Here is a 17,520-nt window from a genome sequence, read left to right on the forward strand (position 1 = left end):
ATAAGGACACCTACTGAAGTGCTAGAAATATTCTATATTTTGACCTGGGTGGTGCATTCAAGGGCATATATAAAAACTCACTGAGGTGTACACTTAATATCGGTACACTTTTAAATTTTACCTCAGTAACAAGTTGAAAATATATTGGAAGAAAGCATATAAATGAAGACGTTAATCAGTGGTGTTGTCTTCCAAATATTTCTGGTTTTTCTCCCAGGTATATGCAAGGATCACACTCCTCCTAGAACTTTAATGTGGCTATGTGATTTGCTTTGGCCAATGAAAGTCCTTTAAGAGTCCTTAAGTGATTTGCCATACTCTTTTTTCATTTCCCAAAGTTAGCACCCACACTCCTGATGGTATCTGCTTTGTCAGCCTGAGACCCAGAATGAAGGCAACTTAGAGCACAAATTGGTGAACTTTTTCTGTAAAGGGCCACAGAATAAATATTTTAGGTTTTGTGAGATGTACACACTCTGTAGCAACTACTCAGCTCTGCCATTGTAGAACCAAAGTAGCCACAGATAATAAATAAATGGACAAGGCTATATTCCAGTAAAACTTTATTTAGATAAACAAGGAGCTAGACAGATTTTGCCCATGGACCATAGTTTGATCATGGCCAACCTATGATCTAAACCAAAGTCCCTAGGCAAGTTGCAATAGAAAAGTTGTGTGAGACAGTGAGATTTTGCCTTTGTTATTCAATGGCAAGCTAGCCCATGCTGACACAGAAATTGGTCCCTTGTTTTTTAAAATGCTAAAATACTGAACACTGGCTTAATGGTTAGCTGGCAGGCATTCAGGAAATTGCTATCAGAAGATGGAAGAAATAACTTACACAAGGGTAATTTATACTATGGAAAGGTGAAACTGCCCCTTGAGATAACCTGAAAGGCAGATCATCTACCCTTTACCAAAGAAAAAGACAGAAAAACAAAATATTTTGTAGTTGCTGTTCACTGCACTTGACAAAACGTACAGAAAAGAGATGAACTCAGTAGACTGGTCAGTTTGCAGGCAAAAATGAAAAGGAAGAGAATTCAAATTCAAGTACTTACTGGGTGGGATGAGGCAACATTTTAATATCAAAAAGAAAGATAAAAATGGAAAATCCTTTTAAAAATAAATAAAAAGAGAAATCCTTTAGCCAAAAGGTTGATTAAAAGCCAGTTTTGCCGCCGGGTGCAGAGGCTCACACGTATAACACCAACATTTTGGGAGCCCGAGGGGGGCGGACTGCTTGAGTCCAGGAGTTCGAGACTAGCCTGGGTAATACAGCAAGCCCCTGTCTCCACATAAAAATACAAAAATTAGCTGGGTGTACTCGTGTATACCTGTATTCCCAGCTACTTAGGAGGCTGCAGTGGGAGAATTGCTTGAGCCAGGAGGGCAGAGATTGCATTGGGCTGAGATTGTACCTCTGCACTCCAGCCTGTGTGACAAAGTGAGACCCTGCCTCAAAGAAAAAAAAAAAGCCAGTTTTGCAGCAAGCACCAAATCACTGGATGACTGTGACACCTACTGTTAAGATCTCTGAACGACTTAATATGCCTCAGACTAAAACTCCAACTAAGATTATACTAGTTAATCCCATAAATTGGTCAAAATGGCTTAAGGAAACAGACTAAGGGTGTGTCTTTCCCACCTAAGCCTGAAAAGCCTCAGTTACCCAGAAATTAAGTTCAGAGAGGCATGGGAACAAGAAGGCAAAGAAATACAGCAAACTTTAGAAGTATACATTAACTAGATGTCACTTTTGGGTCATCTCCCTTTGGGTGATAAGGACATTCTACAGGTGTAAAAACAAGTGAACTGAATATATAGTGACCAGAAGGTCTGAGTCAGTCTTCTACTTTGTTAAATTTACTTACTTTTAAATCCCAGAAGAGCCAAAAATCATCTGTAAAGGAAAGTAGCAAGTAAATAGCATGCCATTTTCTCCTAGTGTTGATGCCTACAAAAGGAAAAATGATTATTAACTCTTAGGCAGCATTATCTCTTTCCAATACTAAATGTAACATTTAGTAAAAACATATTGTTTTAGTTCACTAAGTAGTTGTCTAATCTTTTCCCTCTATATGTAGGTTCCTTTGGAAATTAAAAAAAAATATATATATATATATATATATGACACTGTTTACAAAGGGTAAAAAAAATAAGATTCTATACATGGATATGCAAACTTAATATTACATAGTGGATTTGGTGTGTATATCTGGTTTTGAATCCTGAGTTTACTACTTACTGTGTTTACCAGGGAAAACCGCAATTTGTTATCCTTTTCTCCTTTCATACAACACAGAAAACCACAATTTGTTTAACAGTCACATAATACATATTTAAGTCACATGCTAAGCACTACACTAAATTCTGGGAATACAACAATGAGGTCCCTAGTTACAAAGACCTTGTCTTCATTTTTCAATTAGTAATATGTGGATAAAAGTTACCCAATGGACAGTCTAAGGCAGAATGACTGTGAAGGTCAAATAAGACTGTGAAAGAGCTTCAAAAATTGTAAAACACTACACAAATATTCGTTTGTCCAAACATTTATTGAAATGCCAGGCATTGTGCTAAGCACTAGAGATATAACAGTGAACAAGGCTTATATGGTCCCTGCCCTTACAAAGCTTACAGTCTAGCAGTGATCAACAAGCAGTAACAATAAAGTGTGCCAAGTGTATGTCTGGGAAAGAACAGGGTGTATAGGGAATGGATAGTAAGGGCACCTAATCTAGAGGGCATCAATGAAGGTTTCCTAGATGAAGTGGCATACTGAGACCTTAAAGATGAAGATAAATTTGTATTGTACCCTAAGAGCAATGGTGAAAGCAATGCAGTGACATGATCAGTAAGTCTTTTGGAGCAATTTGGTTGTAGTGTAGAAAGGAATAAAAATAAAAAACAGGGAGACTAATAAGGAGGCTGTTGCTATAATTTAGGCAGGTTGATGGCCTGAATTAAAATGGTAGCATTGGAGAATTGGGAAAAAGGACAAATGAATGGTTGGTAGTGGTAATGCCATTTAGTGAAAGAGGAAACATGAGAGGAGGAGCAGGATTGGGGGCAAGATCAATGACATGTAGTGCCTGAGACAGCAAAGAGCATTTGTTAGCAATTAGATACATCAATTAGGGAAGATCTAGAAAGGAGATATGAATCTGACAGTCATTTGCATATAAATGGTAAGGAAACCATGGAAGGAAATGAGATCAGCTAGCAAGATGACACAGAACAAGGCAGTCTAAAACAAATTTTTTTAAAAATACGAAGAACAGATATTGAAGGGAAGAGGTGCCTGCAAAGACTAAGAAAGCACACCTGGAGATGGTATCTCCTCAAAGCTAAAGTTAATCAAGTGTTCAAGTGTTTCAAGGAGGGTAAGACTATTAACAAGGACTTAGCATAGTAGAGCAATTTGAGTGGCAATATGGGACATTGGGAATACAAATTTGTCAAGAAAACTAGTAGGAATGAGCTATAGGGCAGCAACTGTTAAGGACCTAAGAATTTTTTTTTTAATGTACGTATTTTAACTATATTCACTGCTACAACAGGACCAGTAACAACTATATTTATTTAAAAAAAAAAAAGACTGCCATGCAGTTACAGAATTACTTAATACAGAAAACAGTAAAATACACTTTTTTCTTTTTCCTTTTTTTTTTTTTTTTTTTACAAACAAGACTAGCTTATAGCAAATTCTCTATAGCTAAGGGTCAATTTAAAATCCTTGGCTTATATCTCCCCCTCACTCAATGACTACATGATGCAAACTAATTTTATTAACACCTTAAGCAAAACATACTGGAATTTCACAAAATGTACAAGATTTCAATATTTAAGGAACTGGGGTTAGAAAGCAGAAGTGGCTTTCAGGTCTTCCAGTCTTTCTCTCAAGTAATAAAGCTCTGCCGTGAATATTCAAAGCTATTGGGAAATTACCGGTAGATTTTTCTGGTTTTTTTTTTTTCGGTTTTCCACTATGTTGTTTCTCTAGATATGTAAGCTTACTCTATTAACCAAAATCTCAGCTTGACCATTCTTGATAAGTACCTAATCGACATGTAACTTTTTTTCTGCCTTAAATATGTATAACAGGACAGAGCCCTTAAATCTGATTCAATTATTAATTCCTGATTTACAAGTGCTATTGTGAGCTAACAGAACTTATCAATGCCTTTATTGCACTTTACTAGCCAAATTTAGAGGGTTGGAATTAGTCTCTCCTATCTAGTATTCTGTCAGTTTGCCCAGCTTGTACTTTTAATTTTGCTTCTAATGGTAATCTGCCCTATCCCTTGAAATAAAATAATCTACATTTTGGGAGGGCTAATTCTTCATTGTGCCAGGCTGTCCCATGCACTGCAGGGGTGAGTGTCTTTAGGCTTAAATGCCAACAGAAGCCCCTAGTAAATATGACAACCAAAAAAGTGCCCCTACACATTTCTCAGCATCCTCTGGAAGGACAGGTTACTGCCTCTAGTTGAAGGCCACTGGCACAACTTTGGTTTTTAGGCTCTTATGCCATTTATTTTAATTGCCCAGACATCAATTCCACCTAAATTCTTAGTTATAGCCTGGTTCCTTGAATTTGCTGGATTAGTAACCACAGATTAAGGTGTTTCAATAGTTAAGACAGGACTTTGGAACAAGAGTTTTTAAATTGTATAATACTTGAGAGGATCTATGAATATAAATTGGGTCCTGTTTATAATTAGTTTTACATAATGAACTTTAAGATTGCCTTTTCATGGTTAACAGAAGTTTGGAAATTACTGTTTTGGCACAAAGCAGATTATCTTAATAGAAATACAGAATTACTGCAATCTGTGAATAAGACTGCTTTTAAATTATTTCTACTTGTGTGCTATCTTAAATATAGAATGTGTACGACAGTTCCAAATTTTAGAATAAATCCATTTCTAGCATCTAACAAAATCTGATACTGTATCATTTTAAAACAAAGTGTTTACTTTAGGCAGGATTTTTTAAAATAAAGCAGCAATACCCACGCAGATAAGACAAAAAAGCTAAAATATCTCACACCTCCTAATCCTGGAGTGCAATCTTTTTTCCTCATCGTTTTTGATAGGGCCAAACTTGTGTCTACAGTAAAAAAAAAAAAAAGAATTACTAACTGGCAACCATTAAGATTCTATACTTACCATAGTCCTTTAATAGGCAAGCTGATAAAATAGCCCCCAGTTATTAAAAAGAAAAAATCCAAGGAAAACCCCCAATAATTAGTCTTATCTCCAAATTGCATGAAGTCTCCTATATCTGAAACTTAAAAATGATTCTAATGACTTCCTCTATCAGTAATGTGGTATCACTGAGGTGGGTGATGGGGAGGGAAGAGGGAAGAAATCTGTCAATATTACCTTCGAACTCAGAAATGTTTAAAAAAAAGTCTCAAACATTTTGATAGTTAGACAAAACACCTCCACTGTTATGTATGGGCTTCCTTTTTGGAAACTTATGAACTTGCTATGTGAGCTTCTGCAAATTGGTTCAAAAGCACATTTAAGGAGTTGATAATTTAAGACTATATGAATCAGAATTTTAACACTCCATTAAAATAAGAGCTGAAATTTTTGGCATTTATCTTCAGAACACCTAAAAAACAGACTGCAAATTCAACTCATATTAATACTAAATTTCTTTAAAATTAACTATATCATAAAAGACAATGACTTTGTCACTAAACTAAGTTTTAAAAAAGGTGGCATTCTCATGTTTCAGTCCCATGCTGCCATTTGAGATGAAAAAAAAGGCAACTGTCAGAATTTTAACTGTGATCAGTTTGGACGGCTGGTACTTGGTACTTTCTCACAATCCAAATTAGTAAACTTGAAAACTCAAACCAATTTTTGCTTTTAGAATTAAATTCTTGTTGAGTTTTTCAATCTTGTACTACAAAGCCTTATGGATTAGATTCATTTCTTTCTCTCACAAGATCATCCCAACCGGGCTCCATTTCAGTTGTGGCAACCCGAAACAGGGCTTGGAGATGCTCATCTGTTAATGGCTGACTCAAAGTGTGTTGGTTTCGAGTCAAATATGAAAAAGCCTTTTCACAGATTTGGTTACTATCAAACAAGGATGCCACCTTACAGGCAACCCCTTTGATAATTGGGTAGGATTCAGCAGACAATCCAGCATAAAACTGCCCCAAGTCTTTGATTCTGTATTCATTCCAAAGATTAGTGTTTGCCTGAAGTTTTGTTAGCTCCACCCTCACTGAAATAGGTGCATATTCAGGTTTAAAGTTAAAAGGATTTGAAAAAAGTTCTAAGTCCTTTTTAATGAACCTGAGGTCCTTAAAATGTCTCTCAAATTCTTTTTGGAGACGACAGATCACCATTTGATACCTATCAGGATCAAATATTTTTTGATCTTCCTTATTTTGCTGTTTTAGCTCATCAACAACTTCCCTGAGGGCAGGAAAGTCTGTTAGATTTTTTTCCTCAATATGTCTTTGAAATAAATTCAGCTTAACTTCGAAAGTACAAATATGGTCAAAGGCAGCAGCAGCAAAGACTTTACTAACTCGTAATTCTTCACTGAGTTCTCGAAGGTGTTCCATAATGTCCACCAAGAAGCCAAAGTCACAAAGCCATTGTTTGTCTGAGAAGTGGACTGTTGTTGCCCCTACTGAAACCAAGAACGCTTCCATTTCTTTTCTTAGAGAGAATATTAGTTTTAAAGTTTTCCCTCTCCTAAGCCAATTGTTCAGACATCGTCCATTAACCCTTTCACCATGCTCTGATTCAGATTCCGTTAGTAAAGTCTGAAATTCAGGTCGCCTAACGCCTCTGGTCTTAATCAAAACTATCCATTCGGATATGGTATTTATGATCTGATTAACATCTACATCATAAGAGCTCAACAGTTCCAAGTGAAGAAATCCTGAATAATGAATGACATTCCAACAGTTGGGGCTTACGGCCTTTTCTCTCATGTATGAGACGAGTCCTGAGTTCTCACCAATCATCCTCAAAGTATGGGTCGTGGTCAGTCCAACCATTCTCTGCAAGCTAAGCCCTGCTGTCTGCAGGGCCTCTAGGATTGCCGACATGAGCGCACCAACACTGAAATGATGAGTCAGGTTGATTATGGTCAGAAGATCTTCTTGCACCTCCAACTCAGGGCCTACACCGCGGATAAAGACCAGGAGGTAGTTCTCATAGGCCACAAAAGCCTGGTCGTCCAAGGCAAGAGAGTAGGCTTTAAAGTTCCTGGCTCGGTTAAAAAGCTGGTTGCGTAAATTCCTGTCAATGCTCAGGATCCTCTGCCTTGTGATCTCTGGAGATAAGTCAACGCCTTGCAGGACGCTTACATGCTCGGGCAGTACCTCTCTCAGCAACACCTCCATGCACTGGTATACAAAGTCCCCCTCACCCCAGCCGCGACCCTTCAAGGCCAAGAGGCGGCAGAGCCCGAGGCCTGCACGAGCAGCTCTCTCTTCAGGAGTGAAGGAGGCCACGGGCAAGTCGCCCTGACGCAGACGCTCCACCAGGGCCGCGCGCTCGCCGTCCGCCACATACCGCTCGTAGTATTCGTGCTCAGCCTCGTAGTGGCGCCTGACGTCGCGTTCGCGGGTAGCTACGATGAGGCGGCGACAGACCAGGCACAGGGCCCCATCGCCCTCCGGAGGCTCCACCACCAAATAACGCTGGGTCCACTCGGGCCGGAAAACTAGAGCCTCGTCGACTTCCATCTTGCTTCTTTTGGGCGTCATCCACATTCTGCGGGAGGCCACAAGAGCAGGGCCAACGTTAGAAAGGCCGCAAGGGGAGAGGAGGAGCCTGAGAAGCGCCAAACACCTCCTCCGCTCTGCGCCAGATCACCTCAGCAGAGGCACACAAGCCCGGTTCCGGCATCTCTGCTCCTATTGGCTGGATATTTCGTATTCCCCGAGCTCCTAAAAACGAACCAATAGGAAGAGCGGACAGTGATCTCTAACGCGCAAGCGCATATCCTTCTAGGTAGCGGGCAATAGCCGCTTGAGGGAGGGACGAAGAGACCCAGCAACCCACAGAGTTGAGAAATTTGACTGGCATTCAAGCTGTCCAATCAATAACTGCCGCTGAAGGGTGGGGCTGGATGGCGTAAGCTACAGCTGAAGGAAGAACGTGAGCACGAGGCACTGAGGTGATTGGCTGAAGGCACTTCCGTTGAGCATCTAGTCGTTTCCTTGGCTCTTCTGGCGCCAAAATGTCGTTCGTGGCAGGGGTTATTCGGCGGCTGGACGAGACAGTGGTGAACCGCATTGCGGCGGGGGAAGTTATCCAGCGGCCAGCTAATGCTATCAAAGAGATGATTGAGAACTGGTACGGAGGGAGTCGAGCCGGGCTCACTTAAGGGCTACGACTTAACGGGCCGCGTCACTCAATGGCGCGGACACGCCTCTTTGCCCGGGCAGAGGCATGTACAGCGCATGCCCACAACGGCGGAGGCCGCGGGGTTCCCTGACGTGCCAGTCAGGCCTTCTCCCTTTCCGTAAACCGTGTGTTTCTTTACCGCTCTCCCCCGAGACCTTTTAAGGGTTGTTTGGAGTGTAAGTGGAGGAATATACGTAGTGTTGTCTTAATGGTACCGTTAACTAAGTAAGGAAGCCACTTAACTTAAAATTATGTATGCAGAACATGCGAAGTTAAAAGATGTATAAAAGCTTAAGATGGGGAAAAAAAACCTTTTTTCAGAGGATACTGTGTTACTATTTTCTTGCTTTTCATTCATTCCAGAAATCATCTGTTCACATCCAAAGGCACAATTCATTTTGAGTTTCTTTCAAAACAAATCGTTTGTAGTTTTAGGACAGGCTGATGCACTTTGGGCTTGACTTCTGATTACCCTATTGTTAAATTAGTGACCCCTCTTAGTGTTTTCCTGTCCTTTATTTCGGAGGACGCACTTCTAAGATACCATATTTTATGGGTCATCCTTGGATTTTGAAGCTTATAACTGTGACAAAAAATGTGGAGGGAAGAGATTTGAAACATGTGGAAGGAAAAGTGAGTGCAGACTATAAACTTCCAAAAAGACAAGCCCAAAATACACCTAAACGTTATGTCAGATTATTTTGTTAAAATCAGTTGTTAGTGAAGTCCGTACGTTAATAGAAAAAAGAATGCTTCAGTTTGGAGTGGTAGGCTTCTAGAGGGATTTATTGTGAAAGTATAAACTATTCAGGGCAATGGGACTGAGAGAACAGTGGGTAGAAAGGACCACTGAAGGAAAGGAAGAGAATTGGAAGGTAGATGAAAGAAAGAGCAAGGAACCTGGGCATGTTTTTTCCTTTTCACTTGTAATAGTAGTAACAGAAGCAATGGCAGACTGGCTTTTGTTTCTACTGTGTTAGAATGAATTGACAGGACAACTGGGCCTATTATTGTACTGTGCCAGAATACTGTAAAACAGAACTAAACATACTAGCTTGGTGGCTTGTAATTAATTACTTAAGTGGAGATTTTTTTTTTTATTTTTATTTTTTGAGACGGAGTCTCACTTTGTCACCCAGGCTGGAGTGCAGTGGCACAATCTCAGCTGACTGCAACCTCCTCCTCACAGGTTCAAGGGAGATTCTCCTGCCTCAGCCTCCCGAGTAGCTAGGACTATAGGCATGTGCCACCACACCTGGCTAATTTTGTATTTTTAGTAGAGATGGGATTTCTTCATGTTGGTCAGGCTGGTGTCAAAACTCCCGACCTCAGGTGAACCGCCTGCCTCAGCCTTCCAAAGTGCTGGGATTACAGGCGTGAGCCACCGCGCCCTGCAGTTTTTTGTATTTTTAATAGAGACAGGGTGTCACCATGTTAGCCAGGATGGTCTCGATTTCCTGACCTCAGGTGATCCGCCCGCCTTGGCCTCCCAAAGTGCTGGGATTACAAGCATGAGCCACTGCGCCCAGCTCAAGTGGAGATTTTTATATGGAGTCCAGTTACACTCTTTTTAATATATAAGTTGAGATGACTAATACAACTTCAATACAGGGGCTCATGAGAAATGTCTATAATATTTAAGTAACTTATTGTCTTCTTTCTTTTTTTTTTAAGATGAAGTCTTACTCTGTTGCCCAGGCTGAAGTGCAGTGGCGTGATCTTGGCTCAGGGCAACCTCTGCCTCCTGGTTTCAAGCGATTTTCCTGCCTCAGCCTCCCAAGTAGCTGGGAGTACAGGCGTGCACGACCACACCCAGCTAATTTTTTTATTTTTAGTAGAGACGGGGTTTCGCCATGTTGGCCAGGCTGGTCTTGAACTCCTGACCTCAGGTGATCCACCCACCTCAGCCTCCCCAAGTGTTGGGATTACAGGCGTGAGCCCCCGTGCCCAGCCTGTTATCTTATTTCTGAATAAAGAATTGTCTGTGTGGGGAATAGATAACTCTTTCTCATGCAGCCCCTGCTAGAAAATTTGTTTTCTCTAGCAGTTGGTCTGTGCTTGTAGGCTACTCTTTGAAAGCACAAAAAATTTATTGACTTCTTTTTTTTGGGTTTTTTTTTTTTTTGAGACAGAGTTTTGCCCTTGTTGCCCAGGTTGGAGTGCAATGGCGCGATCTCAGCTCACCGCAACCTCCGCCTCCTGGGTTCAAGTGATTCTCCTGCCTTAGCCTCCTGGGTAGCTGGGATTACAGGCATGCGTCACCATGCCTGGCTAATTTTGTATTTTTAGTACAAATGGGGTTTCTCCATGTTGGTCAGGCTGGTCTCAAACTCCTGACCTCAGGTGATCCACCCACTTTGGCCTCCCAAAGTGCTGGGATTATGGGTGTGAGCCATTGCGCCTGGCCAGAAAATTTATTGACTTCCTAAAGATTTATTAACTTTCTGCATTACTTTTTTTTTTCCCTCCATCGTAAATACAAAAGGGAATAGTAGAGAAAATCATTCAGAATTTTATTTTTTAGTGACATTATTTAGTGACATTTTATTAGAGTCACTTAGGAACCTGAGGCTGAATAAAGTTCAGGTAAAAGTAAAATTAGTTGAGAAGAGACATCTGCCAAAAGAAATCTATTTTTAACTTCACTTGCTGTCTTTCCTAGAGGAACAGAAATAGTGCTGAATGTCCTATTAGAAATGATGGTTGCTCTGCCCGTCTCTTCTCTCTCTCTCACACAATATGTAAACTCATACAGTGTATGAGCCTGTAAGACAAAGGAAAAACACATTAATGAGGCACTATTGTATTTATTTGGGGTTTGTTATCATTGCTTGGCTCATATTAAAATATGTACATTAGAGTAGTTGCAGACTGATAAATTATTTTCTGTTTGATTTGCCAGTTTAGATGCAAAATCCACAAGTATTCAAGTGATTGTTAAAGAGGGAGGCCTGAAGTTGATTCAGATCCAAGACAATGGCACTGGGATCAGGGTAAGTAAAACCTCAAAGTAGCGGGAAGTTTGTGCGCTTCATGGAAGAGTCAGGACCTTTCTCTGTTCTGGAAACTAGGCTTTTGCAGATGGGATTTTTTCACTGAAAAATTCAACACCAACAATAAATATTTATTGAGTACCTAATATTTGCTGGGCACTGTTCAGGGGATGTGTCAGTGAATAAAATAGATTAAAATCTATTCTCTTCTGATGCTTACATTATAGTGGTGGGAGACAAAATGGGTATAATAAATATTATATTAGATAGCATTAAGTGCTGTGGAGAAAACTAAAGCAGGGAGGAAGATAGGAGTGTGCAAGCCAGAAAGGATGCAATTAAATTGAGTAGTTCAGGAAGGCTTCAATGTGGATGTGATATTTGAGAGACCGGTGGAAGTCAAGGAGCAAGTTGTGAGGCTATTTAAAGGTATTCTTGGAATACAGAACAATATACGCAAAGACTATTAAATGGAAGCATACCTGACATGTTAAAGGACTATCAAGGAGGCCAGTTTGTCTAGAGGCTGAAAAGGAAAGAGTAATAGGAGATGAGGTCTGAGTGAAAACATGTAAATCCTTGTGGGCCAAGGTAAAATCTTTAGCTTTTTTTCTGAATATGATGGGATATTGTTAGAGGGTTTTAAGCAGAGGTTACGTGGTGTGGTGAGTTTTTGTTTTTTTAATCCTTTGTCTTTCTGTGTGGAAAATAGCAGGACAGGGCAGAAGCAGTCTGTCCTGCAGACTGCTTGGTCGCAGTAGAGATGTAAGAAGCAGTGAGATTCTGGGTTAATTATGGAGGCAAAGTTCTCAGAATTTGCTGATACAGGGTGTGAGAGAAAGAGGAATCAGGAATGATTTCAAGGTTTTGGTCTGCTAAATGGAAGGAGTTGCCATTTACTAAGATGGGAAAGACTATGAAAGAAGCAGATTTTTGGGGAGATCAGAAGTTCATTTTGGGGCATGTTCAATTTAAGATGCCTGTTAGTTGGATGTTTATGTGAGTTTGGAGTGCAGGGTAGAGATTTAGGGATGAATATTTGGTAGTTGTCTGCATTTTAATGGTATTAAAAGCCACGAGAAGGATGGGCATGGTGGCTCACACCTGTAATCCCAGCACTTTGGGAGGCCAAGGCGGGCTGATCACCTGAGGTCGGGAGTTCGAGACCAGCCTGACCAACATGGAGAAACCCCATCTCTACTAAAAATATATAATTAGCCGGGTGTGGTGGCACATGCCTGTAATCCCAGCTACTTGGGAGGCTGAGGCAGGAGAATCGCTTGAACCTGGGAGGCGGAGGTTGCGATGAGCCGAGATCGCACCGTTGCACTCCAGCTTGGGCAACAATAGCGAAACTCCATCAAAAAAAAAAAAAGCCTTGAGACTCACCTGAAAAGATGCTCAACATTATTGGTCATTAGGAAAATGAATGAAAACCACAATGAGATACCACTTCACACCTATTAGGATGGCTATTATCAAAAACGAAAACAAGTGTTTGCGAGGATGTAGAGATTGGAATTCTTGTGTATTGCTAGAGGGAATGTAAAATAGTGCAGGGTGCTGTGGAAAATGCTGTGGTGATTCCTCAAAAAATTAAACATAATTATATAATCCAGTAATTCCACTTCTGAGTTATTCCCAAAAGAAGGGATGCAAGCAGATATTTGTACACTCATATTCATGGCAGCATTATTTACAGTAGCCAGAAGGTGAAAGCAACCTAAGTGTCCATCAGTGGATGAATGGATAAACAAAATGGAATAATTTCAGCCTTAAATAGAAATAAAATGTTGACACATGTTGCAACATATACGAACCTTGAAGACATCATGTTAAGTTAAATAAGTTGGTCACTAAAGGACAAATATTGTATGATTCCTCTTATGAGGTTCCTAGAGTAGTCACATTCATAGAGACAGTAGAGTGGTGGTTGCCCAGGGCCGGGGGAAGCGAGGAGAATGGAAATTATTGTTTATTGGGTACAGAGTTTCTGTTTGGGGAAGATGAAAAAATTCTGGAGATGGATCATGATGATAGTTAACACAGCAGTGTGAATATAGTTAATGGCACAGAACTGTACATTTAAAAATGGTTAAGATGGAAAATTTTCTGTTACATATATTTTACTGCAATTTTTTTAAATTTTATTATTATTATACTTTAAGTTTTAGGGTACATGTGCACAACGTGCAGGTTTGTTACATATGTATACATGTGCCATGTTGGTGTGCTGCACCCATTAACTCGTCATTTAGCATTAGGTATATCTCCTAATGCTATCCCTCCCCCGTCCCCCACCCCACAACAGTCCCCAGTGTGTGATGTTCCCCTTCCTGTGTCCATGTGTTCTCATTGTTCAATTCCCACCTATGAGTGAGCACATGCGGTGTTTGGTTTTTTGTCCTTGTGATAGTTTGCTGAGAATGATGGTTTCCAACTTCATCCATGTCCCTGCAAAGGACATGAACTCATCATTTTTTGTGGCTGCATAGTATTCCATTGTGTATATGTGCCACATTTTCTTAATCCAGTCTATCATTGTTGGACATTTGGGTTGGTTCCAAGTCTTTGGTATTGCGAATAGTGCTGCGGTAAACATACGTGTGCATGTGTCTTTATAGCAGCATGATTTATAATCCTTTGGGTATATACCCAGTAATGGGATGGCTGGGTCAAATGGTATTTCTAGTTCTAGATCCCTGAGGAATTGCCACACTGACTTCCACAATGGTTGAACTAGTTTACAGTCCCACCAACAGTGTAAAAGTGTTCCTATTTCTCCACATCCTCTCCAGCACCTGTTGTTTCCTGACTTTGTAATGATTGCCATTCTAACTGGTGTGAGATGGTATCTCATTGTGGTTTTGATTTGCATTTCTCTGATGGCCAGTGATGATGAGCATTTTTTCATGTGTTTTTTGGCTGCATAAATGTCTTCTTTTGAGAAGTGTCTGTTCATATCCTTCACTCACTTTTTGATGGGGTTGTTTGTTTTTTTCTTGTAAATTTGAGTTCATTGAAAAATTAGAATTTTTTTTTTTTCCCTTTTTTAGAGGCAAGGTCTCACTCTGTCGCCCACACTGGAGTGCAGTAGTGTAAGCATAGCTCACTGTAACCTTGAACTCCTGGGCTCAAGCAGTTCTGTCATCTCAGCCAGCTGAAGTAGTAACTGTAGGTTCACACCACCATGCCTATTTTTGTTTTTGTAGAAATAGGGCCTTGCTTTGTTGCCAAGGCTGGTCTTGAACTCCTGACCTCAAGCAGTCCTCCTGTCGCAGCCTCCCAAAGTGCTGGGATTATAGGTGTGAGCCACTGCACCCAGCCTTGGAGATTTTTAATAAAGAAGCTTGTCAATTAAACAAACAACAAAAAGCCCTGAGACTGAATGAGATAATCAAGAGAGTATGTGTAGATAGAGAAGAGGTCCGAGGAAGGAGTCTTGGGTGACTCTGATGTCAAGTGAGGACATGAGGCAGAAACAGCAGTGACTGAGAAGGAGCCACCTAGTAAGAAAGGAGGAACACCAGGACAGTGTGGTATTCTGGATTCCAAACAAGGAAGTTACTGCTAATTTTAAAGCTCTTCTCAGGCTGGGCATGGTGGCTCACACCTGTAGTCCCAGCACTTCGGGAGGCTGAGGTGGGTAAATCACTTGAGCTCATGTGTTTGAGACCAGCTTGGGCAACATGGGGAAACCTCATCTCTACTAAAAATATAAGAAATTAAGGCCAGGTGTCCCAGTGCTTTGGGAGGTCAAGGCAGCCAGATCATTTGAGATCAGGAGTTCGAGACCAGCATGGCCAGCATGGTGAAGCCCCATCTCTACTAAAAATACAAGAAAAAATTAACCGAGCATGGTGGCGCATACCTGTAATCCCAGCCACTCTGGAGGCTGAGACATGAGAATTGCTTGAACCCGGGAGGCGGAGGTTGCAGTGAGCTGAGATCTCGCCACTGCACTTCAGCCTGGGTGACAGAGCAAGACTCTGTCTCAAAAAAAAAAAAAAAAAAAAAAAAAAAAAAACCAAGAAAAAAAAACTCTTCTAAGAGGATTTTTTTTCCTGGATTAAATCAAGAAAATGGGAATTCAAAGAGATTTGGAAAAATGAGTAACATGATTATTTACTCATCTTTTTGGTATCTAACAGAAAGAAGATCTGGATATTGTATGTGAAAGGTTCACTACTAGTAAACTGCAGTCCTTTGACGATTTAGCCAGTATTTCTACCTATGGCTTTCGAGGTGAGGTAAGCTAAAGATTCAAGAAATGTGTAAAATATCCTCCTGTGATGACATTGTCTGTCATTTGTTAGTATGTATTTCTCAACATAGATAAATAAGGTTTGGTACCTTTTACTTGTTAAATGTATGCAAATCTGAACAAACTTAATGAACTTTAACTTTCTAAGACTGAGAATTGTTCATAAATAAACTATTTTACCTGCAGAGACCTCTGATATATGTTTCTTGATGGAAGTACCCAATACCACCTATGAAGTTTTCTTGTCAAAAAATCAAATGTGAATCTGATCATTACTTAGATCTAAGTACCAATATATGAAAAATATAGGAGACAAGGAAGCATGGTAAATGATACTGAGATTGGGAGACTACATGGAAAAAGACTTGTTCCCTTCAACAGATAGACAGCAGGGAAAAAAGAATAGAGAAAGGAGTAAAGAACCTGTAGATTAAAAGACATTTAAGGGACATATGAACCAGGTCCAATGTATAGATCTTACCTAAATTCTGATGGAGCAAACTATAAAAAAATTTTTTTGAGACAAATGTTTGAATACAGGTTGACTATTTGATGGCATTAAGGAGAAATTATGAATTATCTTGGTATAAGAATATTGTCATGGGGTTTTTTTTTTGAGTCCTTACCTGTTAAGATACATACTAAAATATTTGTGGGTAAAATCATATGACATATAGGAGTATATGATTTAGAAAACAGATTAAAATATAAAAGGATAAAATAGGATGTTATATTTTGTGACTCACTTCCTGATGGATATCTTTCTACCCAGTAAATATAGTCCTATCTAGGTTTTAATGGCTACATGTATGTACTGTAGTTTGTTTAAATGGTTTCCTATTGAACATTTATGCTCTTTGCCATTTTTTCCTGTTTAACGTTCTGTTTTTTTTTTTTTTGAGACAGTCTTGCTCTGTTATCCAGACTGGAGTGCAGTGGCATGATCTCAGCTCACTGCAACCTCTGCCTTCTGGGTTCAAGCTATTCTCCTGCCTCAGCCTCCTGAATAGCTGTGATTACAGGCGTGCACCACTATGCCCGGCTAATTTTTGTATTTTGGGTAGAGACAGGGTTTGGCCATGTTGGCCAGGCTGGTCTTGAACTCCTGACCTTGAGTGATCTGCCCACTTTGGCCTTGCAAAGTGCTGGGGTTACAGGCATGAGCCACCACGTCTGGCCTTGTTTAAGGTCCTGATGAGTATTCTTATAGGTACATTGTGTTTCGTTTAATTATTTCCTTAGGATAAATTTATAGAAATAACATTCCTTGGTAAAAGAATACATATTTTAAAAACTGTATTAGTTTCCTGTTGCTGTCAAAAAATTTCCAGAAACTTAGTGGCATTAAACAATACAAATTAATTATTCTGCAGTTCTGGAGATCAGAAGATACGGGTCTTACTAGGCCTCACTAGGCTAAAATCAAGGTTTTGGCAGGGCTGTGTTCCTCTATGGAGGTTCCAGGGGACCAGAGAAACTACTTTACAGTAGTTATTTTAAGGGAATGAAAGTGAAGATGGGGTTGGGCAGTCTAAGAGGCTGTTACTTTTCATTTTTGGCCTTTCAGTAGTTTGAATTTTTTTATCATATACATGTATTACTTTAATTTTTAAAAAGTAAAAAGCAGCTGTGATTCAGTCTCTGTAATTTAGATCAATTTACATCAAACTAGGGTGGTCTCATGTATTGTCTTGCTCACAGTGACCACTAGATTATTCCAAGAAGGGACAATTTCCAAGACTTGGTTTACACTGAGGCGGCTCCTGATTTTAAGGATACCTTAGATCAAACTCTAGGAAGGCAGTTTCATTTTGGCCTTGCAGTTCCCTGGGTCATTTTCCAAGCCCATGGCCTCCTGGAGTCTTCACCT

The 17,520-nt window shown here is 40.1% G+C and overlaps 2 protein-coding genes across 4 annotated transcripts in view; one reads left to right on the forward strand and one right to left on the reverse strand.

Moving 5' to 3' along the window:
* Window positions 1–2,539: 2,539 nt before the first annotated feature.
* EPM2AIP1 (EPM2A interacting protein 1) lies at window positions 2,540–7,756 on the reverse strand. The gene has a single exon (XM_055381266.2). It carries the CDS (start codon window positions 7,754–7,756, stop codon window positions 5,933–5,935), a length of 1,824 nt encoding a protein of 607 aa, XP_055237241.1. The 3' UTR covers window positions 2,540–5,932.
* Window positions 7,562–17,520, forward strand: part of MLH1 (mutL homolog 1) — a 57,796-nt gene continuing 47,837 nt past the window's right edge. Inside the window, exons 1-3 of one of the 3 annotated variants that reach the window (XM_004033830.5) lie at window positions 7,562–8,342; window positions 11,296–11,386; window positions 15,538–15,636. In XM_004033830.5, coding sequence (XP_004033878.3) covers window positions 8,227–8,342; window positions 11,296–11,386; window positions 15,538–15,636 — 306 coding nt within the window. In that variant the 5' untranslated portion in view covers window positions 7,562–8,226. Of the gene's footprint in view, window positions 8,343–8,455; window positions 8,570–11,295; window positions 11,387–15,537; window positions 15,637–17,520 lie in introns of those variants that run through there. The other 2 variants (XM_063703692.1, XM_063703691.1) reach the window with 2 other exon arrangements.

Source organism: Gorilla gorilla, chromosome 2 (assembly GCF_029281585.2).
Source record: "Gorilla gorilla gorilla isolate KB3781 chromosome 2, NHGRI_mGorGor1-v2.1_pri, whole genome shotgun sequence".
NCBI classification, from domain to species: Eukaryota; Metazoa; Chordata; class Mammalia; order Primates; family Hominidae; genus Gorilla; species Gorilla gorilla.

Bases quoted from the DNA above. Each gene is read 5' to 3' on its own strand.
- EPM2AIP1 (XM_055381266.2), bottom strand. From the start codon at position 7,756: ATGTGGATGACGCCCAAAAGAAGCAAGATGGAAGTCGACGAGGCTCTA.